Below are 27600 nucleotides of genomic sequence, written 5' to 3'. Positions count from 1 at the left end.
AAGGAAAAGGCGCTCGGACTTCTCGGAGTGCGCACACCCTCGGCGTCCTGAGCTCCTGCGCATGCGCAATGGCAGCAACGGCTGTGTGCCATCTGTCCGCGTCAATTTGAATTCTCAACGAGTGCGCCAGGCACCTAAACGCTTGTAGCGGTGTACGGTGTCCGCCTGAACCTTGGTGTCTGTGTATGCGTGTCTTCTTTGCAGCATCACACGGCAACTACGCTGAACGGTAAGTTTTAGCAAATTTGTTTTCCGTCAATAGTTCATGATTAGGTGGGCGCATTTCGCAGCGCGAACCGGCTGCATGTAGCGCAGGCAACTCGGGCATAGTGTCGGTTTGTCGTTTACATGATTTGATAACGCGCTCTTGTTCTCGCTTCTTCTATATGGAATGTTTCACGGCGAGCGATCGCTCGGGCTTGTTGATTTTAGCGTTATAGTTTAGGTGCGTAAAAAAGGAAGTACACCATGTTTTCACTTGATACTGAGCTGCCACTAAGCGGATTGTGTGTGTTGGGCAACCAGTGCGGTAGATCTCGTTTCGTGGCGCTCGATCCGGCAGCGATGAATGCTGCGCCGCATGTGCAGTGGAATTCTCGTGACACGCTTTACGTATATATGTCGCAATTGTGTTAGCATGAGGAATTTTGAAACAGAGACATATAGTTGAATAACTGCTAGCGTACTCGGATGAAAGGCCGTGTTTGCGGGGCATGCATCAGCAGTGAGTGCGCTGCCATTTTCGTATAGGGTAAATGTAGCAGTGCTTTTAAGGTTCCTGGCAACCAATCTAAATAATTTTGGGAAGTTACCGCAAGCAAAACATGATAATTGAAGAAATATCTAGATTCACCCAATTTAAATATATGCAACCGCTAAAGCTTTTTATAGCACGAAACCTGCGATAAGCTCAGTCACTCGCAGCTTCACAGCTTTGCCGAAGAAATTAGAGAACAATAAATTCGTCGTGCGGGGAAGCGCCTCTACACGTTTCAAACTGAAGGCATTGCGTTTGACGATAGTTGGAAGATTTTTTTTTTGTTTATATTATAAACAGTTTAGCAGCAGAAGTTATTTTTCGGGCTATTTAAAAAGCGTTAAGCGCCTTTCGATGCGTCGGCGTTATGAAGTTTACGTGTTTTTAATCCCTAGGCAGCTGCTGGCGAAGATCGCGTTTTGCCAACCGTGCATGGTACGAATCCCTTGTCGTGTGTTGGTGATGGGCTGCTGAACACGAGGTCGCGGAACCGAATCCCGGCCATGGGACTGCATTTCGATGGGGACGAAAGGCGAAAACACCCGTGCACTTAGATTTAGATGTACGTTAAAGAACCCCAGGTGGTCGAAATTTCCGGAGTCCTCCACTACGGCGTGCCTCATAATCAAAAAGTGGTTTTTGCACTTAAAACCCCATAATTAATTAAATTAAAATGTCGTGCGTAATAGGCGTTCCGGTTTTCATTACTGTTGCATTTAGTGCCGTCGCCTTGGACAGACTGTATACTACATGCGCTGTACAAAAGGAAAAAAGGGCCAGATTATCCATTTAGTGGTCTTTTCTTAGTAGATAACGCACAGAATATTCAAATAATTTAGTTAACATTGCCCTTGTTCTACCCTTATCAACACACCTAAGAAATCGTAACATATTGTAGCTGATAAGTAACCTTATCAATACCCCCCATTCATGTGCGTTCTACTCAAAGTGTGGCAAATGTATACATCTCTGAGTATGAAGAAAGAGACACTGCAGACTGTTCTAAGCGGAAATAAATTGCAATTCTTAACGTGATTGTTCGAAACTGCAGTCACTATTATGGGCATGTTCGTTCGGCACGGACATATTGCATTAACACCCGAAAAATGTGCACAGTCCAGCCGGGTATCTTTGTTTCAGCAATTATTATTATAGGAATCGTTTGGGATTCTCGCATTTGTTTTTTGTTTTGATAAGTACACTATGTATCACATAGTGTACATATCACATGGACCTGTCTTGAAACGATATGTACCGTTGCTGGCACCGGCGACCATTCGGTTGTCTAACTGCTCATCATACTGTGACGTGATGAAACATAATGGTACTGATTCCTATTACCGTGTAGTCTTTAGTGAGAGATAAACCGAGTTAAGTAGAGACATACGTGATGAGAGAAAATTATATATAAAACTACTATTGAACCGTAAAAAGAACTAATTGAATAGTTTTCCCTCACATTGTTGCATTTGCTTTACGTGTGTGTCTTTCTGTGTCCATGTCTTCCGTGCTGTGCTCGTGTTGCCATCAATTACGAACTTGGCCAAGCCCTTGTCAGCTTTATTAAACAAGGGACTCAATCCAGTTGAATCTAATACTGCATGTCAAGTGACTGACGTGTTATCCATTTTATCTAAATATTATGGACTGGCAGTACTTGGCAAGCATTAAACCAAAATATTTTGTATTGCACTTAAGCTGCGGGTGTCATAGATTGCCAGGGAATTTTCATGAAAACAGCCAGGGAAGGCTTGGAATTTGAATATGTCAACATAGGTATGCTGTCTTGTTATATGTAATACAAGGTTTACAGAGAATCTCTCTATTAAATATATTCTTGAAACGTTTCACCTCATAAAAAATTGAGGCAAATTGGTCCCATTTATTGAAAAAAAATGAAAGTCAAGCACACTGACATGGCATTTCTTACTCCATTTCTTGCGTTAAGTAAAAGTCCTGAACCTCGAAACCCTAGAAAAATTACTCATGTTTGAGAGCACTTTAAATAGTTACTGTGATAGCATTGATAGCACTATAGTTTCAGTTTTGTTTGCCAGAAGGTGCATATCTGTCGTGCCATGACACAAAGTGCTCGCGTGGTATTTCGGGTGCTTATGTGGTTTACTCAACTTGCAACCATGTTAGCATGCTCAAGAGGCTTCATTATCCTTAAGAAACTAAGTGACGATATCAATACAATCAATCTATCTGCCTTCTGTTGAAGTTATGGCCAATGACCCATTCATTTAAGAGTATGAGAAAGACGTTTAAATGTGTATTAATTAAAATAAATTACAATATTTGGCATGATACTGTGAATACTCCAGTCACACTTCTGAGCATATCCCTCGGCGCGGGTATATTCAATTACCAGCCCAAAAAATGCAGACAGTGCAACTCGGTAACCTTATCTCAGCAATTGACATAGAGGCCATTTGGGATAATTACAATAATGTGTCATATATGAACTTGTCTTAAAAGCAACATACTGTTGCTGTAGCACCAACAGCAGTTGGGAGTGTTTAATTGCTCATCATGCCATAAAATGAAACATTGCATAATAGTACTGATTTGTATTCACAAGCAGCCATTACTCATACTTAAACCGCACTGAGTATTGACTTAAGCAGTTTGAATAAATATATTAAGCTGCTTAATGAACATACAAAGAATACACAATTATTTTGTTCCTGACATTGTTGCATCTACTTATTTGCAGCATACACTTGCAGCATCTTTGGAACATATGACACGAAGGTCAAGGCCGGCCTGGTGGCCTAGCTTGCCAAGGGGAAGCTGTCTGTAAATATGCAAATAGTCTCTTTCGATCATAGCGTAAGACCTGCACTTTAAGAAAATTAATATATCGCGCAATAAAAAGAGTTAAATCAATGTCGGTGCACTTGTTTTCTTTTTTGCATTGCATGATTCAGCACTAGTGTAACTGCTTCATTTTTTTCTGTTCATACAACATATGAGAGTGCAACTGGTTCAGGAGCATTATTAAGCTATCGACATTAATTCATAAGTACAGATGAGAAGCATCACCTGAACATACATAATATACATTCAAAATTTTTTGCCGGCTTATTTAAACAAAAATGTAAACTAACTTGTAGATAGTAGATAGCCAGCATATTTCGTCCAAGCGGATGCATTGCATACAAATGTAATATTTCTTACATGTGCTCCTGCATAAATACTCATGCAGTCTTGCATAAAGATTCACGGCTACATACATTTGAGATTTTTCGACTGCTTCCATCCGCATGCATGATTTTCTATGTACAGTTCTCTGGGTATGTTCCCATATGCATGCTGGAGGCAGTACATATTTATAGACATTTCTAATAGACTGCTAATTAACAACCCCAGCAGCGAGTGTTTATATATAATCGAAACATAGTTGGCAAAATGTGGTTTATATAGCTAGTATACAGCGTGTCGGTCCCGGCTATTTTAGCCAATCTGAGCAATGAAAATCAAAAGTTTAAAAAGAACACGGTGCAATATATGCTATTATAAGAAGACCCACAGGTCAGATCCCTGACGGCTGAACACCGTAAGTCTTAAATTCGGTTCTTACTGCACCGTCTTTCTTTACATTATTCTTCGTTGAACAGCTTCACCGAATTTATGTTAGCTCGGACACCGCGTATCGCAATAACCAACAAATAGTGTAAGGCTAAAATCTATGAATTAGCTATACACTGATATGCAGGGATTGTCTACAGGCAGTCTATGAACTTATGACCTAAGACTTTTTGTAGAGTAGTCTAAAAATGTGTGAGACGATAGACACTCTCTAAACTGTCTATAGATTAATACAAATTCATGTTTGTAGACAAATGTCTGCAGAATGTCTATAGAGAAAAGTGTATAGGAATATACAGTTCTACTTTTGTAGACTGAAGTCTATAGAATGTCTATAGACAAATGTCTATATAGTCCCTAGATACTTGCTTATAGACATTTTATAGATTTCAGTCTACAAAAGTAGAACTGCTGAGTACAGTTCTATTTTTGTAGAATGGTCTACGGAATGTCTATAAACAAATGTCCATAGATAGTCTCTAGACATTTTATAGACTTGAGTCAGCAAAAGTAAAACTGTAACTAGTTCTACTTTTATAGACTGAAGTCTATGGAATGTCTATTGACAAATGTCTATAGATAGTCTCTAGACATTTGCTTATAGACATTTTATAGATTTCAGTCTACAAAAGTAGAACTGCTGTATAAAGTTCTATTTTTGTAGACTGAAGTCTATAAAATGTCTATAAGCAAATGTCTTTAGACTATCTATAGACACTTGTCTATAGACATTCCATAGACTTCAGTCGACAAAAGTAGAATCGTATAACCCTACACACTTTTGTCTATAGACATTCTGCAGACACTTGTCTACAAACGGGAATTTTCATTAGTCTATAGACAGTCTATAGAGCACCTGTAGACTCAGCCATTTTATAGACAAGTCTAAAGAAATGTCTACAGACAGTTTATAGACATTTCTCCATAGACAGTCTATATATATTTCTCTATAGGCATTCTATAGACTTCATTTTAAAAAAGTAAACTTTATAAGCCTATACATATTTATCTATAGGCATTCTGCAGACATTTGTCTGCAAACGTGTTTTCATTAATCTATAGAAAGTCTATAGACAGTCTATAGACCCAGACTTTTTACAGACTAGTCTATAAAAAGTGTATGGTCATAAGTCTATAGACTAGTCTAAAGAAATATCTACAGACTTCATAGACAAATGTCTATAGACTGTCTATAGGCTTTCTATAAAAAAATTTTGTAAGGGTGATTTAACGTTTTACTTTTAGCACAAAACGTGTGCTTATATCCGCATAGTTCTGTACGGGATGCACATTTGTACAATCAAATTTATTTAGGTATCTCAGAGGAACGAAGTACGCGCGTTCGCGTAAACGCTTGCTCGTAGTGGAACTGTGCGTGTGTATAGTATAGGTAGAAATGACGTGTTTGAAGTTTCATTTACGGGAGAAACTGACTGCTTTCATAAAATCCATTTTAAAGGTTTTCTATTGGATCCTTACTGCGGCCCCAATGCAATGCGTTGATTCTCAGCAGAGTAAACGCACTCTACTGAACAGCACGTGAAGTGTTGAAGATTGAGATTAATATAGGAGAAGCAGCTGCTCAAGTAAAATAAGCTGCTAGAACTCATTTATGTGTCAGTGTGCTTTTGCACTGAGAGCGATATCAGGAAACTTGAGCAGCAGCAGCTATGCGAGGCTTAACTCACCATCGTCGAGGGTCTTGACGAGCACCTCGCGTGACATGGGACCGGTGCCCTTGCCAGTGAAGGCCTGGATGGCCACACTGTAGGACATGGAGAGCCGCAGGTTGGTTAGGTGTATCTCCTGGCGCTGGTGCGGGTTGTGCACCTCCACCGTTTTGTGGTAATGCTGCTCGTTCGAGCCCGCCGGCCGGTACGTGATGTAGTAGCCCTTCAGGTGGCCGTTCCAGTCCTCCTCTTTAGGCGGCTGCGAACAGAGTTCCCCGTCGTCACTCATACACGAAGAACGAATCTGCCGCGTTGTTGACAATCTGTAGCGCTGTACTATCATGTCACGACCACTCGCGATGACAAGGTCGTGCGAATGATGTTCCGAGATTATCCCCAGGCGCCTGTATACGTCCGCGAAAACCAAATTCTACGCCATTTCCATTGGTGGGTTCAAACGGGGGTAGAAAGGTCTGCCCCCCTCCCCTGTGAGACATGCCGATTGACGGAGTTTAGCGTGAAACGAGCCCCTTGCCCCTCCCTCCAGCCTCTGCATGCTTTATTACGCCCCCCCCCCCCCGTATTTTCTGGAGGCTACCTTAAATCCTTAAAAAAATTGTACTGGAGGTTTTATGTCGTCGACCGCTAGCTGCACAACTGTTACTCCTCGACCCGATCAAAGCGCGTCATGTTGAGCAATGGAGCCTTCGGACCTAACTTGACAAGCCAAAAATTCATTCATTAAATGCGATGATATATATTGGGTAGAGAACCTCCGTTTCATCCATTACGTGTTCCTGAAAACTTTGTCTACCACCGTTCGTTTTGGCAACAGTGAATTACATTTCCCCGGCATAATGGCCGATCCTTAAGCAAGTACCAGATGCGCTAGCTGCTAAGTGTTTATAGCGGAGCTTTAAGGGTGTGACAGAAATACGTTAGACGCGTGATAAAAGACTAAATGCAAATATGTGAGGTACATGTCATGTAAACGCAGGCAACATACGGTGGTGGCATGTTGTAAGCAGGGAAAAAGGAATGTAAGATAAGAAACAAGCGCTTCGTGGTTTCGACAGAAAATGGGGGATACTAGGTGATGAGCGACGTATTGGGTGGTCGCTGAGAAATCTCTGGGGCCTCGACTTCTTCGTTGTAGCCTTACCTTTACTAGATATAGCATGCAGATCTGGCACCGCCCAAACACGCTCCCTCAGTGTCATGAAATGAAGCAAAGTAACAAGAAAACACAATATCAGCCGCGGGCTCTCTAAGTGTCCAGCGGCGCTTTGACGAACCATGGGCACAATTTCGGAGGAACATAAGTTATCATTGAGTGTAGGTGTGCCTCATGAACGTCTCGGAGTAGAGAGAGGGAAACGAGGGTAGCAACGATTAAAGTGAATTTTGCATAAATAAATAATCCTGAAATAATTTTTTATAGGAATACTAAAAGAGGAAGATAAGTTAAAGATTTGTATATTACACGTTTGTAGGGACACCGATAACGTCCGTCTTACCGTGCGCGCGGAAGCCTAGAAAAGGAGCAATAACGAAAGGCGAAAGATAGTGATACCAAGGCATTCGACAATTATACAAGGTAATGTTCGTAGTTTTATTGGCTGTATAAATAGCAGTAAATATTCTCTTAATAAGCAAATTAAGCAGGGTGACACGCGCGCACAGGCTAACATGAACAGATCTCACTCGGTGACCACCACCACTTGCCGTCGCAACACGAGAAGGGCGCCGGCAACGGGGAGCGAACGCTTCGTACAGCCTCTCAATTTACCGCGTCTCGGAAACTTGAAATTACGCGACCTCCAAAACCGGGCGCGCGAGAACACAGCCCTCATTAGGCCACCAGCCATCTTGGTTCGCGCTCAAACTTTGCACCCGCCGCAGATAACTTCAACGTATGGCGCGCGGGCTGCGTTTGCGCTCAGTCGCGAGTAGGGCCATGGGCAGTGGCGACCGGGCTAAAGCAGGAGACGCACGTTCCCCTCCTCTAAACAACGCTTGATCACATGAACTCCAACACTGGGCCTGCGACGAGTCAAGGCACTGCAAGCGCGCCTCAAGCGCGCATATTCACCCTGGCACGCATTCTCTAGCACCCACAGCCTACGGCGCGCGGGACACAATAGGGTCTTATCGCACTTGAACTTAATAGGAAACATCACGGCGACAACAACGGCGAAATTAGACTGGAGTATTCGTATAATTTCTATTGCAATAAAGCAGTAGCAACAACTTGGTTTGGGCGAGTTGGTTCATATTGAGTAAAACTTGAAGCAGCGCGAAGAAGACGAAGACAACAATCGAAAACACACACAACAGGACCAGCGCTATTGTGGCGAGGTGGCGATATACGCAATGGAGCTTGAAGCTCTCGCATCAACTGTCCCTGATGTCGTGCATTCGGACAGCGTCTGCTCCGTAATGATTGTCATAGATTACTATATCCCATAGTAAAGAAACCAATCAACCTAGCGAGTTTTGAAAATTGCACAGGAAAGGTTGAAACATGCGAAAGTAATTTTAAATTATTGCCATGACACTGACGTACCGGCTGTGCGGTTATTGCGCTATATATATTAATGAGGAAAAAATTGCTATTTATTTTCTCGGTTAGTAGCGAACCATTTTTCAGCGAGGTAAATAAAAAGAGAATATCGAAAGAATACTTCACGATTTCTAACTGCTCTAGCGCTGCTCTTTAGTGCCCCATCAAACCCGCGTGCTTCGGGAATATTAACGCAAAGATGCTAGTCACATATTGTATAGTACTTTGGATGAGAGTCAAATGATCACCACGGTTCTTTTGCTCAGCTATCTTTACATCTCCTTGGTCTGACCTTCTCTTGCTTAATTTAGTTCTTCTCACGTTGCCGTTTGGAGTGGCGAATAAAGACTGGTCTCTGATTTAAAAAAAAAAAATACGTTATAAGGGCTAGGGGCAAAACTGATTTGAGAAGGTTGATGATCTTGCGACAGAAGCCTGCCAATGAGTTAATTCTGCATGTTTCAAGTATTTGGCATGTTTGCAAGTCATACTATCTTGGCTAATGCGAGAATAGAATGTCCGACCCACTGACGCCGGTGGCAGCCTATAGAACACAAGAACGCGCACGCCATTCACTGTGATGGTCGGTTCAAAGGAATATTGCTGTAGGACAAAGTACACCGCACTCACTGACAGTTTTGCTTGTAACGCGTGGTCTTTGTGGTCGCACGGGAGCTAGGACATGCAGATTCGGAGAAAACACTGGCGCTAACGTTCACGACACGTGCACATACATGTGCCATTTTCATGGTGGTCACGTAAACAGATACACCAAAAAGCAAAAGCTGTTTCTGAAGAGGCGTTCTGCCAGTGCTCAATTGTCATCGTGATTCAAGCAAAATGGTGCCAACGGAGTATGTGTACCCCCTCGTTGGCAGAAACGCTACAAGATTCACCCAAACGCAGAGCCTGTATGCGCCGTGTCGCGACTCGTGCGGGGAACTGTTCATGCAGTCAGATGAAATGTCAACCTGCATCAGAAATGCCTTCAATCAGGATTGAAGAAGGTCAGATTCGATGAAGTCAGTTTTGATAAAAAGAAATATCCATTGTTAAAACATCCAACCACCGTCTCTTTAAGGTCCTCTGTAAACGCAGGGCGAAAGACCAGTGGACCGTGTGTAGTACACACGACCGCGGGAGTGAGGAAAGCGCGAGGCAAGGGGACCAGCAAACCAGTGCGGTACGAGAAGTCATGAACACCCGTCCGAGCGTTCAATAAATCGATAGCCGAGCGCTGCCTGGCACGGTGCAGGGCTTGTTTTTTTTTGGAGGGGGGGGGAAGAGCGTGAACACTCCGCTTTCGGGGCACCAGCAGAGGCACGCGGATAACTCACAATGCACCACGCAAGCGCGGCGGCGTCGAGAGCACGCCACTGTAATGATAGTGCGCAGAGCCTCAATACGTGCCGCGTGCCCTCAGGGTACCTCCCTCCTGGCTACCGCGAAACGGCGCAAACAAAAGGGGGGTAGGGGGGGTGCACATTTTAACTCGGCATTAAACAAATGTTGCTTCGCCGGCGTTCTGATAACACGCAACATGTCACGCCCCCCGTCTTAGCGGCCACTTCTTTATCCCCGATTTCTCTGCACTAACGTACGAATGGGCCGTTGAAGGAAATAAGCATTTGCCGAGCTTCTCGGGTTGGACGGTGAGTGCATCGCCACATTCGTTCTGATGATTTATGTTTTACTCGACGGTTCTGCCCGAATTGTTTGTCGACTCGAGTATATTTTATAATAATTTGCTTACCGATAAGTTATTCGAACAAGAAACAGAGCGTCAGTTTATGACTTTGCAAGATTGGAGTTGTGGTTTTGCGCAAAAAGTTACGCACCTACTATCTGCAGACCAATGAGTTTCTTTTTACTGATTTATTCATTTTACTCATTTTGTTTTAGGTAAGCAGCTAGACATAACGACATGAAGAAAAAGGTAATAGAGTAGTCTGGCCGGGCATCTAGGAAATCGAGATCAGGACTGGGGCGCTATGATATAAAGCTATTCCGATTCTGCAATCAGCCCTCCGCGATTGGTCAAAAACTTTTTTGGACCACCCCACTTCGCCTGTCTGTCACGCGATGTCATGAAAACCGCGATAGCTCCCCATATTATATGACGTGAACACACTGATAATGCATGATTGGAAAGAACAAAAGAAAAATAGTTATTTATGATTGGACGCCTTTTCGCCATTAGCCCTCGGCTATTGGTCAAATGTTTTCGGGGACACCCACTTCACTTGCCTGTCACGCGGTGTCACAAAACCGCGAGAACTCACCACGTCAAAGTGACGTGTACGCATTAAAGATGCATTAATATGCAGAATAAAACTGAATTTTTTTCTGAATAGCAGTAGGCTGTCCCGTTCCTACAGGAATAAAAGATGGCTGCCGCAGGTACCTCAGGCACTGGCAACTCGCACCTGCCGGAGAACATGGGTTTATTTGCATACAATAAAGCTTTTTTCGTGGCCGTGTAAAGTTATCGAGCACTTTCGCCACGTTTACGACCTCGTTCTCCCAACTTTTCTTTGATGAGGGTTCATTTTAGCGGCATTCTTAACTTTCCATTCCTTGCCGTCGCGATTCTCGACCAGCCACTGCAAGCTAAGTAAGGGAAAGCGGACCAATCACAGACGTCGGCATCACCCTCTTCATCCGGTTATCGATTTTCAGTGCACTGGCTCGGCCCCATCGAATGCCTCTCCCCTTGAGCGTGCTCCTCGCCTCTTGTCAACCAATTAGATAAGACCAGCCGCTCAGTGTAGGCAATGTTATTTGTTTTTAAAGCAAAGAAAAGTGACCTCCTATAAACGAGGAGAGCGTTTGATTGGTCTGTTCAGACAACCCTGCGGGTCACCGCCCGATGCTTGCTTCGATGGTTACACAAATTTGACGTCAGGAGATTGGAATAAAAACATATTGGAATAGTTTTACGTTATAGGGGCCCAGGATGAACTAGGTTGTAAAAAAGCGCTGCGAATAATTTATGGATATGATTTGGCAATACAATGCCCACCATCTCCAAAACCATCTACTCAAGGCGTTCAATTAGTCTGCGGCTTTGTTCGATGGCCATTGACGATAAACGCAGTCTTCCGCATGCGCGGCGCCAACCATCTCTGTCTCAGCGATGGCGACAGCGACGTGTTCTGCGGAATGCATTAAGTGGCGCTGTACTTGGTAAGGTTCCTAAGCTTTGTTTGACATCCAGAAAGCCAGACACAACGTATTTTCGGGCTTCACTAAAATTATTAAGTTTGAAATTTAATTTCTTTGTAAGGTCTTCGCCTATCCTTTCTTTACTTCTTGACTTGTGTAATCCGTTCCGACAGCTGGTATCTGAATGAAGTGCCTTCTTGTAATCTATGAAGGTAATAGGTTGGTTATGTTCCACAGACCTCAATTACCTGATCGATGGCATGGACGTGATCAATCGTTGAATATCCCTTTATAAGCCATCCTGCTCTCTGGGCTGATTGAAGTGTTGCCGCGATTAAATTCAAAATTACCTTAGTATGTGCATGCATTGTATATTAGCGAAAGACAGCTACTGGGTTTGAATTTTTTTTTCACTTCTTTAACATCATCTCCTCTCTTATAAATTATATATGTTGGCATTTCCTGAATTGCCTGTACACTTGAAGTCAATGAGGCATCGTGCATAAAGGATCCCAAGTTTTTCGAGTACATTATCCTCGCCATGGCTTTATCCGATCGACTGTTGATTCATTTTGTTCCGTCGTTATTCCACTGGACATATCTTGCAAAGTCTTTCAAGCATCAACCCTAGTCAGACACGGAACTTGAGTTTCTTCTTTGATACCACGTACAGTCGTAATGTGGCTGTTTTGGACGCTCGACATTTATGTATATAATTACTCTGCCGCCTTAATTACGACACGAAAATTACTGATGGTGCTGCCCTGTTTATCCTTGATTGCATTTATATAGTTCCTTCCAATGACTAGATTCCTTCTTGCTTGCACCGCCATATGATTTTTTGGTAGTGTTTCCAGTGTTATAATTTTGAATGTCACTTATTTTGGTATTGCCGTTATATTTTGACAGTTCAGCCAATCCGACCTTATCCCTGAGTTTACAGACTTGCGTGTTCTGCCATTTTCTTATTACGTCCTTTGTTGCGTGGAAGGGATCGCCTGGTTAGTGTCTTAGTGCTTTACCTTTAACATAAAAGTGACATCTTAAATTATTTTCGTTAAGGTCTCATTCATTACCTGCATGATATGCTAATCCCTCTATTCAAAGCACCATATTTGTTCGCGAGCGCCAGACTGAATTCACCTGCTTTGCCGCATACTGCTTTACTCTTCTTTTTTCTTCAAACTGAGAGCAATCCTGGGCCTCTAGCCTGTGGTAACTACCCTTTACCCTACCTAACCTGTCAACATCCTGCACAATGCTGGTGCCGGCATACAGTATGAAAACTATTTCATTTGTCATTTCCCCGCGGGGGCTCATGCGGGTTCAGTTCCTGCTACTGCATTTCTGGAAGAAGGTATTCATTATATGAAAATCCATTTCTTTTCGTGCACTCTATGTACATACTAACGTACCATACATGGCTGTAAAGCACTGGCGTTTCTGCTAGAAGCAACTTCAATCCAATTCTGCGCCTTCAGATTAAAATTGAAAGGTCCACTGCCGCAGTCGCTGGCACAGGGTCGTGTATCACTTCAGGCATGCATGCCTCGACTGCCAGAACATTTATTTTTATTTACTTCGTGGCTATGATGTTTTGACATATGTATCGATAAACCTAACAAACAGTGAAACCAAGGGAAGCATACGAGAAATTAAGTTCTTTTCTTACTGTTATATGTACTGTATTAGAAATGTAGATAAAATCTGCAATAAGGTGCAATAAAGGAAAATGCAAATAAAGGCTGAAGACAACTCCTGGAAGCCCAACTCACGATCTCCAAATGGTGCGTTCGACGCTATGAGCTACCGTGTGTGGCGGCTGTCCCCTCGTGCGCTTTGGTCGATTATTTCATGAGGCCTAACGTCCCGAAGCAAGACTAGGCCTGTCATAGGCACTGCAGTAGGGTGCCCCGGCTTAGCTTCTAACATCGCACGGGGTTGTTGAACGTGCACCTAAATATAAATAAGCAAGCGTTATTGCATTTTTGGGCTGGGTATCGAAACCACGGCCTCGTCCTCAGAAGGTCATAGTCACTAAGCCACCGCGACGGCTTCGTTCCCTTTATTTGTTTACACATACCAAACCTAGCCATGCGAAGAAGAAGAAGAAGAAAGCATTTGTGGGGCCCTGATGGTTTCCCACACGTAAATCGGAAATTTCCATAATAATGTTACGCTGCCGCACCCCACAATTAAAATTTCACCTATACGGCCCGGTCTGGCACCGTCCTTTCTGTGTCCTACCTGCCAGGAACCTGAAAATATTGACCACTTTCCACTAGCGTGCCCTACATTTAGAAATCAAAGGAAGACATTCGAATTTTCATTCCGAAAATTGGGCGTTTCTTTAACTATTCCAAATATCCTCTCCTTCGGAGCTTCTTCATTCGGCTTTAGCCACAGGAACATCTGCGTAGCCATTTGCGACTATCTCTGTGACAGAAGGTTACCATGTTAATTTTCGAAATCAATAATTGGATAGCTCATTAAATCACTGACTGTGTGTTCGAAATTATTCTAATACCAAAAAAAACCCCAGAAAATTGTTGTTTATATACCATTACAATTATTTTTATTTCTGTGTCTGCCAGGTAAATCTATTTCCTAATTATCATAAACAGTATACTTCACCCTGACTTGATTTTCGTTTAGGGTTTTCTCGCTTCCCCTTCCCTTTAAGCTTTAACTTGCCGGCTTCTTGGCCAATCCCCCGTAATGGGTATGCGGCACAAGTGAGGCACAAGTGAGGCACAAGCGAGGCACAAGTGAGAAACAAGCAAGCAAGATTTCACCCCTTGAGTGGGTATATGCCAAAGACTTTAAGGTCGTCGTCGTCGTCGTCGTCGTCGTCGTCGTCGTCGTCGTCGTCGTCGTCATCATCATCATCATCATCATCATCATCATCATCATCATCATCATCATCATCATCATCATCATCATCATCATCATCATCATCGTCGTCGTCGTCGTCATCGTCATCATCATCATCATCGTTATACGTACCCAGCAACCGGTGATTGTGAAGAAGCTTATATCGCGGGGTGCGTGGCGATACTCCTTGAATGTTAGCCAGCGCCACTGACTAACGTGCGAGCGGATGATAATTTCAGACGTAGATGCCATAAACTACGTGATCCTAGAAGCAGGTAACTGGCGGATAAACCTTTGTAGGTTGGCTCAAAGTATCAAGGCATTCAGGATCCAAACTGTCGCTATGGAGTGAGCCAGAAGAATAAGAGGAACAGAGAGGAGCTTCATCTTTAGTAACATCCATATGAAGCGAACCGACAGGGAAACCAAGAAAATCATGGGAAGATTACGGCTTTATTGTTATTTGAAATTAGAATTCATTATGAATGAGGGTTGAATTTGCGATAAGCTTCATATTCGTAGTGAACTGAAAAGGAAAAGAAAATGAAAGAATAGACAAATTGCCGCTGAAGTTCCTGCATTATGATATCTCTCTGCGCCAACTTGATACGTCTCACAGAACAATATTCTCACATTCTCGTTTTCTTCGTGTGTAGCATAATATTTTAAATGATAATATTTTTGCTTCTTTAACTTTAGTTTCGCTGTAATGTTGCCAAGTGGCGAGCATCTCGAGTTGATACATTGCCTATAGCTAAAATTTTCTAACAGTCGCCAATCTAGAAACGGAAAAGTTAACGAGTATGCTTAAAAATATAAGAACCTATTCTGCCAACTTACGCTCGGTTGGCTAAAAGCCGCGTTCCTGCTATCGATCATGGCGTTCCAGCGTACACTAATTAGCGCTTTCAATTAGGAGCGGAACCATCGATGCGTAGCGTGCGAAAAGAAATGTCATTGATTCTTTCGCACATTAAGCGACCACCGAACGATTTTACTTCTCGGAAAGCAAACTAAAATGGGTGCGATGAAAGAGTGCTTCAAGAATTCCGTTGCAAGTCTTGGAAAATTAGTGTAACAAAAATAAGGAAGATTGCCGAAGGAGTCCGAGCGAAGAGAACAAGATACGTCGCATACAACTTGATGCGACGGGTATGCTCACTCTTGGCACTTGCGCATTTCCATGGTTACGAAGTTCCAACAACTGTTTTACTATTTTCTTTTCCCGCGTGCGCAAATTGGTGCCTCCTATTGCGCGAGGGAAAGCTTCATTGTTTGCTTCGCGACGGCGTCACAAATCGGGCCTCTAAGCACAGTTTATGAGCTGTCAAATGTAGCAGCAGAAGCAGATATCTTTAAATGTCGAGTCTGTTTTCCTACAAAACAAGAACGGACGTTGATATAGCGTCTTGGGTTCGACTTCTCTTTCGACGCTGGTTCGATTTCCGCTTTCAACGAAAAAAACAACAACAATAATAAAGCCAGCAGAATCCAGCGCTTCCTCTGTATCTGAACTCATTTACTTGCTCCTCCAATCTCAGCCAACGCCTAGAACTGTTTTCAAAGCTCCTGCAACCCTCTTCAAGCTGTATCCTACACGACGAAAAAAGGACAGCGGCGATGACGGCATGAGAAGAAAGATGATGGCGAGGACGTAACAATGACGATGGTATACGACGACTACGACGACGATGATATTATGACTACGACGGCAGCGACATGTTGACGACGACAGCGACCAGACGACGGCGCAGCTTCGGCGGGATGACTCGAGTGGTGTCGCAGTAAAATCTTGCGCGCGTTATCGGTACCCTACGCTAAATACACGACGCACGGATCCCGGGACAAGGACGAACCCCGTAATGCGGCGGAATGGACGGATGGACGGAGCAAACCCTGTTTTTCGAACGCTTAACAACTGTCGCATTAAAATGAGAAGAAACATGGCTATTTTCCAAGGTTGTATGGATACGTCTAAAACGCCACTACCCGAGTCCTATATTGTATTAGTCAGCATTCAAAATAATCAAAGGATGCGTTGTTCTTTCGAATATCAAAATATTGCGAAGTATCTGCCAGCATAAAAATTTCACCTGGCAGCGCCGCGCGCAAATCCAGGACGCCCATTATTTTTCTTTTCAACGCCGTCTTTTCGTGATGGCACAGTATAAACTGTGCAGGGGGATGCTTATAATGCCAACTCTTCAGAAGAAAGAAAGAATCAGGAAGAACGGCGAAGAAAACAAGGGGAAACGTCGATGGAAAGTCCTACAGCTGTGATCGCGGGTCTACAAATAAGAACGTTCCCAAAAAAACTCGTTCGTTAACAGATGCAGTATTTTGAAAGCAGAAGTAGCGAGAACATTTAAATAAGGAGATGATAAGATAAATTAAGTTGGTTCGAAAGTAGTTTTTCATCACATATTATGTCACGCAAATATCTCCTGCCGATTACGTCTGACTGCGTTGTAGCAAAAAAAAGTAAAAAAAAAAAAAAAAGAAATGACAGAAGTAGAGACTTTGCGACAACAGTTCATGACAAGACGGGAAGAAATCTGCCCAAGCCCGTGATGTCTTTCAATTTCTGGACTTCCGTTCTTGCATCTCTCTCTCTCTTTCTCTCTCTCTCTCTCTCTCTCATGCGTCCTTGCTCCAAGCAAAGAAGAAAGGCCGACATGGGCCAGTCAACGTTGATTTTCTGCTTGCAAACCTTAACCAGAGATACAAAAAGACGACGTTTATTCAGTTGAAGGCTTGATAAACCCCAGACGTTGATGCTGTAAGGAAACTTGTGAGGCCGCTTTCAGTTTCAAAATTTCAGCACTCGACTTTTTCGCTCCCTCTCGACAGGAGTTTATGTGCGAGAATGTATCCAAAAAGTGCAGATATTAGGCCGCAAATGACCCTCTTCTTAGTTGAGAACCCTGTGCTTTCCGCGACACAGTCATCAGGACCATTCGAAATACCCTTCCGTTCTAACATTCGGTTCTATGCTTTATATAAGTTTAAAACAAACCAAGGCGGGTACTGTCGTGTCTATGGCGATCAGCGCACGATGCTGTCGTAGTATAGCATCTCTCCAAAGTCATGAGGGGAGCACATAATTGCCAAGCAAATGGGGCTCTTTCGATCGCTTGTGCGACGCAGCGCCAGGCATGGTTTGGTCAGACAGTTGGTCAGCCCCGTGCTGTTTTGGGGCATAGGGCACGAAAGACCACGTAACGACGCTCCGCTCGTGTTGTTGTTATGCGTTTTGTAGTCCTCATTTTATTTGGTCCCTAGTTCCCTAGATGCTACCATCCTCACCGTGAACATTTTGTGGAGAAGAGGCAAGAACTTCATTTACAACAGAATAAATGCAAGCTGCGAAAAGTAAAATGGATTCACTGTTGCTCCTGTAGTGACAGTACAAAAAGTTGTTATACCGCTGTCATTACAGATTTGCGACAACACAGCTTAAGGCCGTTATATCGACCCTGCGATTTTTTCTATGTTTTCGCGTGCTTTCCAACCTCTATATACGTTTGAGGCTTAAAGAGAATGACAAACAATTTTCATGGCACCATTTTTTTCTTTTTTTTTAGTGCGAAGTAAAGCTTATCGGTCAGAGTGTCTAATCATGAAGTCGTAACGCGGAAAACGCCGTGGAACATTTTTTATCAAAATCTTTCGACCTGCTGTGAGAATGTAATCGTTCGCTGAAGGCATGCTGAAAACAGTGGTAGGTGAGCGCGATAGCGATTATACGCCGGCATTTTTGGGAGGCAGACGACAAGTGCTGCCGTAGCTGTGAGAAAGTAATATTTTGTTTATCAAGCCGATGTTCCTGGGACTCAGGTTTTCCCAAGCGTTATTATTTCTACAATACTTGCTACGTATTTTCGTGTTTTCTGTTCAATTGCTTTGGTTATTAACCAGTCAAGGGTGTTTTTTAGCCAAGCCAATTTATTTTCTCGAATGCGAATCGACGCTTTTCCACGTGGTACGCAGTTCAGCGTCTTGCCGTAGCCAGGCGTGTGCTAATATTGAAGTGCCGCCACCCATTTACGGCACAACCATTCGATTGAATCTTGTGTCTCACAGGGAGACCCCACCCCTCTAGGTACTTACTCGCTAACTCGCGCGGGTACGACAGCATGTGTGCCGCTATGCATTGTGGGACGCATGTGCCGCTCGTAAGCGCGCACTTTCTTTATTTCGTAATACGCATAGAATGGAACGCAATCATCTAATAATATACGAGTTGCAATTTTAAGCAATAAGTGTGCTGCACTTAATAACAGCTGACTTACGCGCAGTGATTTCATATAGTACATCTGAAGTGCCAAGATTTCACCGCCAGGTCGCGCCACTGATTGTTTTTTTTTACTCATTTTGAGGTCTTTTTTACTGGGGAACTATAGAATGGGTTCAGACCAGGAAGGCAGTTAGAGGATAATATGTGTGTACTAACTAAGTGCGTAGATATTTCAGTAGCTCAGAATATAACTTTATGAATAGCATTTCCGGATATTAAGGGAGCCTACGACACACAGACAGGGAGCTGTTATGTGATATTCTCAAGCACGAAGGCATAGATGACGATTTTGTGCAGCTTCTGAGGGATATACATATATAGACACCGAGTACAAATTGTGTGGGAACGCCGAAAATGTAATGAACTGGTGGGAATTCATCAAGGATTGTAGCAAGGATGTCTTCTGTCTCCATTGTCGTTCACGCTTTATGTTAAGGGTATAGAAAGACGATTGGGAAACAGTCAATTAGCGTTTGATCGATAATACGTACGTAATGGAAAACTGGTACAACAGAAAGGTCCCCAGACCGATGCATGCGGACAATGCTTGATATTTAGAGACACTTGAGAATACGTATAGAAATGCAGCGACAAACCTAGGCCTTAAGTTTAGCACAAAGAAATCGGGAATTATGATCTTCAGTCCAGAGATGAGTAATTACGTGAGGTCAATTCACCTGCAAGTCATACACATAGTCAAGCAATATAAATACCTCGGCGTATACATAGACGAAAGAAAGCCTTACTCAAGCACCCACCAAGTTAATCTCAAAATAAAGGGGAAGCGGAATGCAGCAATAATGAAACATACATCACTTTGAGACCACAATAAGTATGAGGCTGTGCATGGAATTTGGGAAGGAGTAATGGTGCCAGGGCCAGCGCTCGCAAATGCCATTCTGTGCTTCAAGTCGAATATCTTGCCGGGGCTGGAAGTTAACCAAAGATCGGTATGCCGGTTGGCTTTGGGAGCCCACGGGAAAACCACAAATTAGGCAGTGCAGGGTGACATGCGTTGGGCCACGTTTGAAGTCAGAGAATTGCGGAGCAAAATTAGCTAGCAAAATCAGGAACTTGGATGAAAATTAATGGGCGGCTAAAGTGCAGAAGTATCTCCCCTGAAAAACGTGGACACAGAATGGAAGAAGAGGCCAAGAAAGTTGGCAACCAAGCACAGGGTATAATTGAAAGTGTAAACAGAAACCAGAAGCCATCATAAAGAAAGTGCGAGAAACAGATGCCATGACTTGGATACAAAGAATGGAAACAAAAAAGACGATGGAGATTTACAAGAATATGAAGAAATTAGAAAGAAAAATCTGTACGATAACACGAAGGGGAGTGCTTTACTATTTGAGGATCGAGCTGGTTGCCTAAGGACAAAAACATACTGGAGCAAATGTTCCCAACTATTGGCCTCGAGCTCCACCACTGGAAAAGCTGGCGCCAACGTCGGGGTGACGTGCTATTAGGGATCATGTGGACAAAGCGGCCGCGTCGGCTGCTTCGAGAGCGCCGAAGCGAGCTGCAAACGAGAGTTTAAATTCCCTCGTACGCTACGGTCCTCATTTAGTGGCGAGATTTTCCCGCTTCGAGTGTCTCCTTTACAACTCTTGAAAGCACTAGAATAGGTAGTGGCTGCCTTTGAAGGCGCGCAACATGGTAGGCTACTGCTCGGTGCCACAGTGCCGGACGTACGCAAAGGAGCCCGGTGTCAGCCTTATTCGCACGTAGCTGCAGGACAAGAAGCTGCGTGAAGCTTGGCTCGCGAAACATAAAACCGGCAAACAGTCATCAGCTACAACTCGGGTATGCAGCAAGCACAGACGCAAGGAAGATTTCTGCTAAGGCGCCGGGTCTGCGATGGCCGCGGAAAACGCGAGCTGAGACGCTCGCCCGAGTCCGCTGCCCGACTGATGTCATGACGGTTTGGTCTATGAACTTGACGATGCTATAGATACTGGCAAGTTCACTGGAATGGAAAGGGAGCGGTAAGACGCACATAAAAAAAAGGCATGGCATATGGTCATGTTTGTACGTGTTATGAATTAATGCACTGGATTGCGAAAAAAAAGCAGAGGGAAATCGCACGCTGAGAACACCGATAAACATACAGTGCGACGCAACTCGAGAAATAATATGGAAACGTCCAATAATTTAGAAGAAAAAAACAAGATTGAATCGTCGCGACGGCACATCACAGTCCCCGTAGGCGTCGAAGTCTCAACAATGAAATTATTTTGAACAGCTCTAATAGCGCCCACGCAACAATGGTTGCTTGTATACTGTCAAATGCTCATATTATACGGCCTAAAGCTCATGGCACGGTGCGAAAACGCGCTCACAGCGAAAGCAAAACATTGTGCGCGGACATGCATGCAGACGCGCAGTCGGTCGCTGCGAACCCGTGCGATCGCTGCATTGAGACTTCATTCTGTTATGCCCCATTTGGTTATACAGACAGCCCACACTAACAACATATTTCACATAGTTTACTCTCAGCGTTTGGCTACCTTTCACGCAAGAAGCCGGTTCGGGAGACTCCATCGCGGCGACCGCGCGCAGTGGCGTTCACTGTACGTATTCGGTAAAGAGATAGCGTCTGTAAACGATTGTGTGCTTTCAGTTTGCCCAAGATTATTATTTAGACAGTAAACAACTTCTCTCGTATCGAAAGTACATACAGAAATGCCCGGGAGAGCTCGCGCGTGGTGTTTTAAGTGAGCACTGACAGCAAAACCTATGAGGAGCGCGCCGCGTGATCCCTCATACTACATCAGCGAGGCGCTTCCGATAGATGGCGACTCCGTAACTCCTCGCCGCCAATATCAGACATGCGTATGCTGCAGCAAAAAATCAGGGACCACTCAGCACATCCTAACGCAATGCGAAGGGATACCCTCAGTGAGACCCATAGGTAATGTACACCTTCCAGAAGCGCTTGGATTTAAAGTGGACAGAAGCATCAACAGGTTAGCAGTCGAGATAAGCAAGAGACGTTTGGAGTAATGGCGGAAAAAAAGCATGGAAGGAATTGATACGACTGTATCCGTTACAGGCATAGGTAGCGGTGCAAGGCAGATAGCGATGTTTTGAGGAAGGTAAAAAAGATGAAACAGATGTATACAAAAATGCTAGAATGAAAAGCATGTATAGCGTACCTGAGTAACTCAGGCAGGCTGGGCAACTATTTGTGACCGCCCCGTTTCAAAGGGAATTGCAATAAATCATCATCATCATCATCATCATAAAATGGTGATGAGACTTTCTTTGCTGATTAGAAATAATATCATCGTCGTCGTCGTCGTCATCATCATCATCAGCCTGGTTACGCCCACTGCAGGGCAAAGGCCTCTCCCATACTTCTCCAACTACCCCGGTCATGTACTAATTGTGGCCATGATGTCTCTGCAAACTTAATCTCATCCGCCCACCTAACTTTCTGCCGTCCCCTGCTACGCTTCCCTTCCCTTGGAATCCAGTTCGTAACCCTTAATGACCATCGGTTATCTTCCCTCCTCATTACATGCCCTGCCCATGCCCCCCCCCCCCCCCCCCATTTCTTTTTCTTGATTTCAACTAAGATGGCATTAACTCGCGTTTGTTCCCTCACCCAATCTGCTCTGTTCCTATCCCTCAACGTTACACCTATCAGTCTTCTTTCGATAGCTCGTTGCGTCGTCCTCACTTTAAGTAGAACCCTTTTTGTAAGCCTCCAGGTTTCTGCCCCGTACGTGAGTACTGGTAAGACACAGCTGTGCTACACTTTTGTCTTGAGGGATAATGGCAACCTGCTGTTCATGATCTGAGAATGCCTGCCAAACAGACCCCAGCCCATTCTTATTCTTCTGATTATTTCAATCTTATGATCCGGATCCGCGGTCACTACCTGTCCTAAGTAAATGTATTTCCTTACCACTTCCAGTGCCTCGCTACCTATCGTAAACTGCTGTTCTCTTCCGAAGCTGTTAAACATTACTTTACTTTTCTGCAGATTAATTTTTAGACGCACCCTTCTGCTTTGCCTCTCCAGGTCAGTGAGCATGCATTGCAATTGTTCCCCTGAGTCACTAAGCAAGGCATTATCATCAGCGAATCGCAACTTACTAAGGTATTCTCCATTAACTTTTATCCCCAATTCTTCCCAATCCAGTTCTCTGAATACCTCCTGTAAACACGCTGAGAATAGCATTGGAGAGATCGTATCTCCCTGCCTGACGCCTTTCTTTATTGGTATTTTGTTGCTTTCTTTATGGAGGACTACGGTGGCTGTGGATCCGCTATAGATATCTTTCAGTATTTTTACATACGGCTCGTCTACACCCTGATTCCGTAATGCCTCCATGACTGCTGAGGTTTCGACAGAACCAAACGCGTTCTCGTAATCAATGAAAGCTATATATAAGGGTTGGTTATATTCCATACATTTCTCTATCACCTGAGTGATAGTGTGAATATAGTCTATTGTTGAGTAGCCTTTACGGAATCCTGCCTGTTCCTTTGGTTGACAGAAGTCTAAGGTGTTCCTGATTCTGTTTGCGATTACCTTAGTAAATACTTTGTAAGCAACGGACAGTAAGCTGATCGGTCTATAATTTTTCAAGTCTTTGGCGACCCCTTTCTTATGGATTAAGATTATGTTAGCATTCTTCCAAGATTCCGGTACGCTCGAAGTCATGAGGCATTGCGTGTACAGGGTGTCCAGTTTTTCTAGAACAATCTGCCCACCATCCTTCATCAAACCTGCTTGCTGTTAGCTGATCATCCCCAGCTGCCTTCCCCCCTTTGCATAGCTCCCAAGGCTTTCTTTACTTCTTCCGGCGTAACTTGTGGGATTTCAAATTCCTCTAGTCTATTTTCTCTTCCATTATCGTCGTGGGTGCCACTGGAACTGTACAAATCTCCATAGAACTCCTCAGCCACTTGAACTATCTCATCCATATTAGCAATGATATTGCCGGCTTTGTCTCTTAACGCATACATCTGATTCTTGCCAATTCCTAGTTTCTTCTTCACTGTTTTTAGGCTTCCTCCGTTCCTGAGAGCATGTTCAATTCTATCCATATTATACTTCCTTATGTCAGCTGTCTTACGCTTGTTGATTAACTTGGAAAGTTCTGCCATTTCTATTCTAGCTGTAGTGTTAGAGGCTTTCATACACTGGCGTTTCTTGATCAGATCTTTCGTCTCCTGCGATAGCTTACTGGCATCCTGTCTAACGGAGTTACCACCGACTTCTATTGCACACTCCTTAATGATGCCCATAAGATTGTCGTTCATATCTTTAAGACTAAGGTCCTCTTCCTGAGTTAAAGCCGAATACCAGTTCTGTAGCTTGATCGGGAATTCCTCTGTTTTCCCTCTTACCGCTAACTCATTGATCGGCTTCTGATGTACCAGTTTCTTCCGTTTCCTCCTCAAGTCTAGGCTAATTCGAGTTCTTACCATCTTATGGTCACTGCAGCGCACTTTACCGACAAGTCCACATCTTGTATGATGCCAGGGTTAGCGCAGAGTATAAAGTCTATTTCATTTCTAGCCTCGCCATTCGAGCTCCTCCACGTCCACTTTCGGTTATCCCGCTTGCGGAAGAAGGTATTCATTATCCGCATATGATTCTGTTCTGCAAACTCTACTAATAACTCTCCCCTGCTATTCCTAGAGCCTATGCCATATCCCTCCACTGACTTGTCTCCAGCCTGCTTCTTGCCTACCCTGGCATTGAAGTCGCCCATCACTATAGTGTATTTTGTTTTGACTCTACCCATCGCCGATTCCACGTCTTCATAGAAGCTTTCGACTTCTTGGCCATCATGACTGGATGTAGGGGCGTAGACCTGTACGACCTTCAATTTGTACCTCTTATTAAGTTTCACCAGAAGGCCTGTCACCCTCTCGTTAATACTATAGAATTCTTGTATGCTACCAGCTATATCCTTATCAATCAGGAATCCGACCCCTAGTTCTCGTCTCTCCGCCAAGCCCCGGTAGCACAAGAAGTGCCCGCTTTTTAGCACTGTATATGCTCCTTTTGTCCTCCCTGTATTCAACCCTCTCTGTAAATAAGTGAAATAAATGTTTACCACCACCACCACCTAACTTCACATAGCCCTATTATATTCCGTTTACTGCCGTCTATAATTCCTCCAATTGCACTGCTAGACTCCCCTCACTAGATAACGTTCTAGCGTTAAACGTTGCCAGGTTCAGATTCCAATGGCGGCCTGTCCGGATTATGATTATAAAATTATAATTCCTACTTAAATCATGAAAAGCGTGCTGGATTCTGTCACTATAAATCATGGTCATTTCATTTCCATGAACGTCTCACAACATATGCTGGCCGGTTGTCAGTTTCTTGTTAAGCCGAACTTCTTAAGCCGAAGATTTTTTTTTCTACGTTAAAAAGTAAGCATATGCAATCTATTTGCTTCGTGGTAAACCATTGTTGAGGAGTGTTTACAGCTACAGGAATCATTGAAGTATGGGTCCTGTTTGAAGGCGAAAGCCTTTCTAGGCTCATGGTGAAGTTTGTGTCAGCATACCTGACCGCCGGAGTGTCCGCCGAAACGTCATCACGCCAAATTAAGACAGATTAAAGACAGATTAAAGAATAAAAAATGACTGATAGTGATAGTTAGTGATTGATAACGTTATAATAGATTGATAGAGGTTAATAATGACTAGTAATGACTAATAATGAATACTAATGACTCGTAATGACTACTAATGACTCCGGAATGACCAATATGTCTAACGAGGGCTTGTAATTACCCCAATTGATTAGAAACGACTAGAAATGTCTAGTAATGAGTAACAATGACTAAAATTACTACTAATGATTTGTAATGACTACTAATAACTACGAAATGACCAATATGTCTAACGATGGCTTGTAATGACCACAATTGATTACAAATGACTAAAATGCTTATTAGTGAGCAGTAATGACTAAGAATGAGTCAAGTGACTTGTAATGACTAGTCATAACTATGGAATGACCAATATGTCTCCCGACAACTTGTAACGACTACAATTGATTATAAATGACCAAAAATGCTTAGTAGTGAGCAGTGATGACTAATAATGACTGAAATGACTTGTAATGACTACGAAATGACAAATATGTCTCACAACAACTTGTAACGACTACAATTCATTAGAAATGACTAAAAATGCTTAGTAAGGGCCAGCAATGACTTATAATGACGGAAATGACTTGTAACGACTACTGATGACTAGGATATATGACCAACATGTCTAACAACGGCTTGTAATGACCACAATTGGTTACAAATGACTAAACATGCTTAGTAATGAGCAGTAATGACTAAAAGAAAGAAGAGAAGGAGAAGAGGTAAAAAGAAAGAGGAGACTGATAAGAGGAGCAAAAGTAGGCTTTCGCCGTTCACCTCAAAAGAGAGATCTTAAGAGACCCTGTAATTTTTTCGCTCACACTTAGCCACGGAATGAACAGAAATCGATAGCTGTGTTGTGACGTTATGTCAACCTTTTGGGCACCAAAAACATCACGAAGACCCGTGTCGCTCGTATACAAGGACCCAGCTTAACTGATTGTGACTGAAACAGATATTCTTACTTAGCACAACGCCAATGCTATTTAGGCGCCGAAAATGCGTGACAGCACTGAGTAAGCGGTAGGTTTAGCACATGTGAATGAAAAAAAAAAGACACATACATAAATATTTGCGAGCCCACATGACATGAATATACAACGCTGTTGAACGTTCGGTCAAAAAAATCTCACCTCCCAAGATATCTTGATGGAGTTCGGACCGGTCGGGCGAGCTGTTATATTCAGTGGCGGGCTTGCAGGACCTACAAAAAAGAAAAGTTGTTTTTTTTCTAATTTTTATACGGCATACCAAAAATTAACAGCAGCAAGATGCAAAAGGAAACGAACAAGAGTACCCGACAAAAGCGACATCTACAAGCTCTAATTAAATAACACAAGCAGCCATGGAAAAAGTTTTGTGCTCTGATATTACTTCAGTGAGTAAATCTTTTGAGCAAAGATAATGAAACACAGAATGCTACCAAACAAGACAAAGAGTTCAGAAGGAAGTGGAGAATGGAAGTGATCAACAGCCACTAAACGAGAAAAGTTGTTGCCCCTGCATGACGAAGTGGGCAAGACCCTTTGTCGGAACGCTTCCCTTGTTCGGCAACTGTTGACCCTAAAATACCCTCAGTTTTCTCAGCGTTTCTGGTCTTTCTTGTCTTGTGAAGGCGACAGCATTTATTCGGCTACCATAACCTACTGTCTGTCTATATGGCCTCGATACGATGTCTGCGTAAAAGGAATAAAGAAAATCTGAGCCCATACGAGGAATCAAAACGGGGCCTGGAACACGGTAAGCAAGTACACATCCTTGTTGGTGCGCCAACAGTAGAGAAAGGGCGCTGAATACGCGGGACAACAGAGCGGGAAGCCTCGCAAGGCCAACCGAAGGCTTCGACTCGAGCCGTCGTTCCGATGCTCGTTAGGAGTCGCAGCGCCACGCACAGATGGTCCGACCATCGCTCGCATAGCGCGATCGTTAACGTCAGTCGCATATGGCACGACACCACTGAAAACGTTTACGTACGTATCAAGCTTCAGCACGCATCATCCCCGGATACCTGTAAGGTATCTGGGGATGATGCGGAATCGCGATAA

The 27600-nt window shown here is 43.6% G+C and overlaps 1 protein-coding gene across 1 annotated transcript in view; it reads right to left on the bottom strand.

Annotated features, from left to right (window-relative positions):
* Positions 1 to 27600, bottom strand: part of LOC142557670 (cell adhesion molecule DSCAM-like) — a 416825-nt gene that overhangs the window by 61000 nt on the left and 328225 nt on the right. Inside the window, exons 11-12 of the mRNA XM_075669684.1 lie at positions 26689 to 26759; positions 6040 to 6280 (exon numbers count right to left, since the gene is read on the bottom strand). Coding sequence (XP_075525799.1) covers positions 6040 to 6280; positions 26689 to 26759 — 312 coding nt within the window. The remainder of the gene's footprint in view (positions 1 to 6039; positions 6281 to 26688; positions 26760 to 27600) is intronic.

The sequence above is a fragment of the Dermacentor variabilis genome, chromosome 1, assembly GCF_050947875.1.
Source record: "Dermacentor variabilis isolate Ectoservices chromosome 1, ASM5094787v1, whole genome shotgun sequence".
NCBI lineage: Eukaryota > Metazoa > Arthropoda > Arachnida > Ixodida > Ixodidae > Dermacentor > Dermacentor variabilis.
Note: the sequence above shows the minus strand (reverse complement) of the source record. Positions and strands in the feature narration are given on the sequence as shown.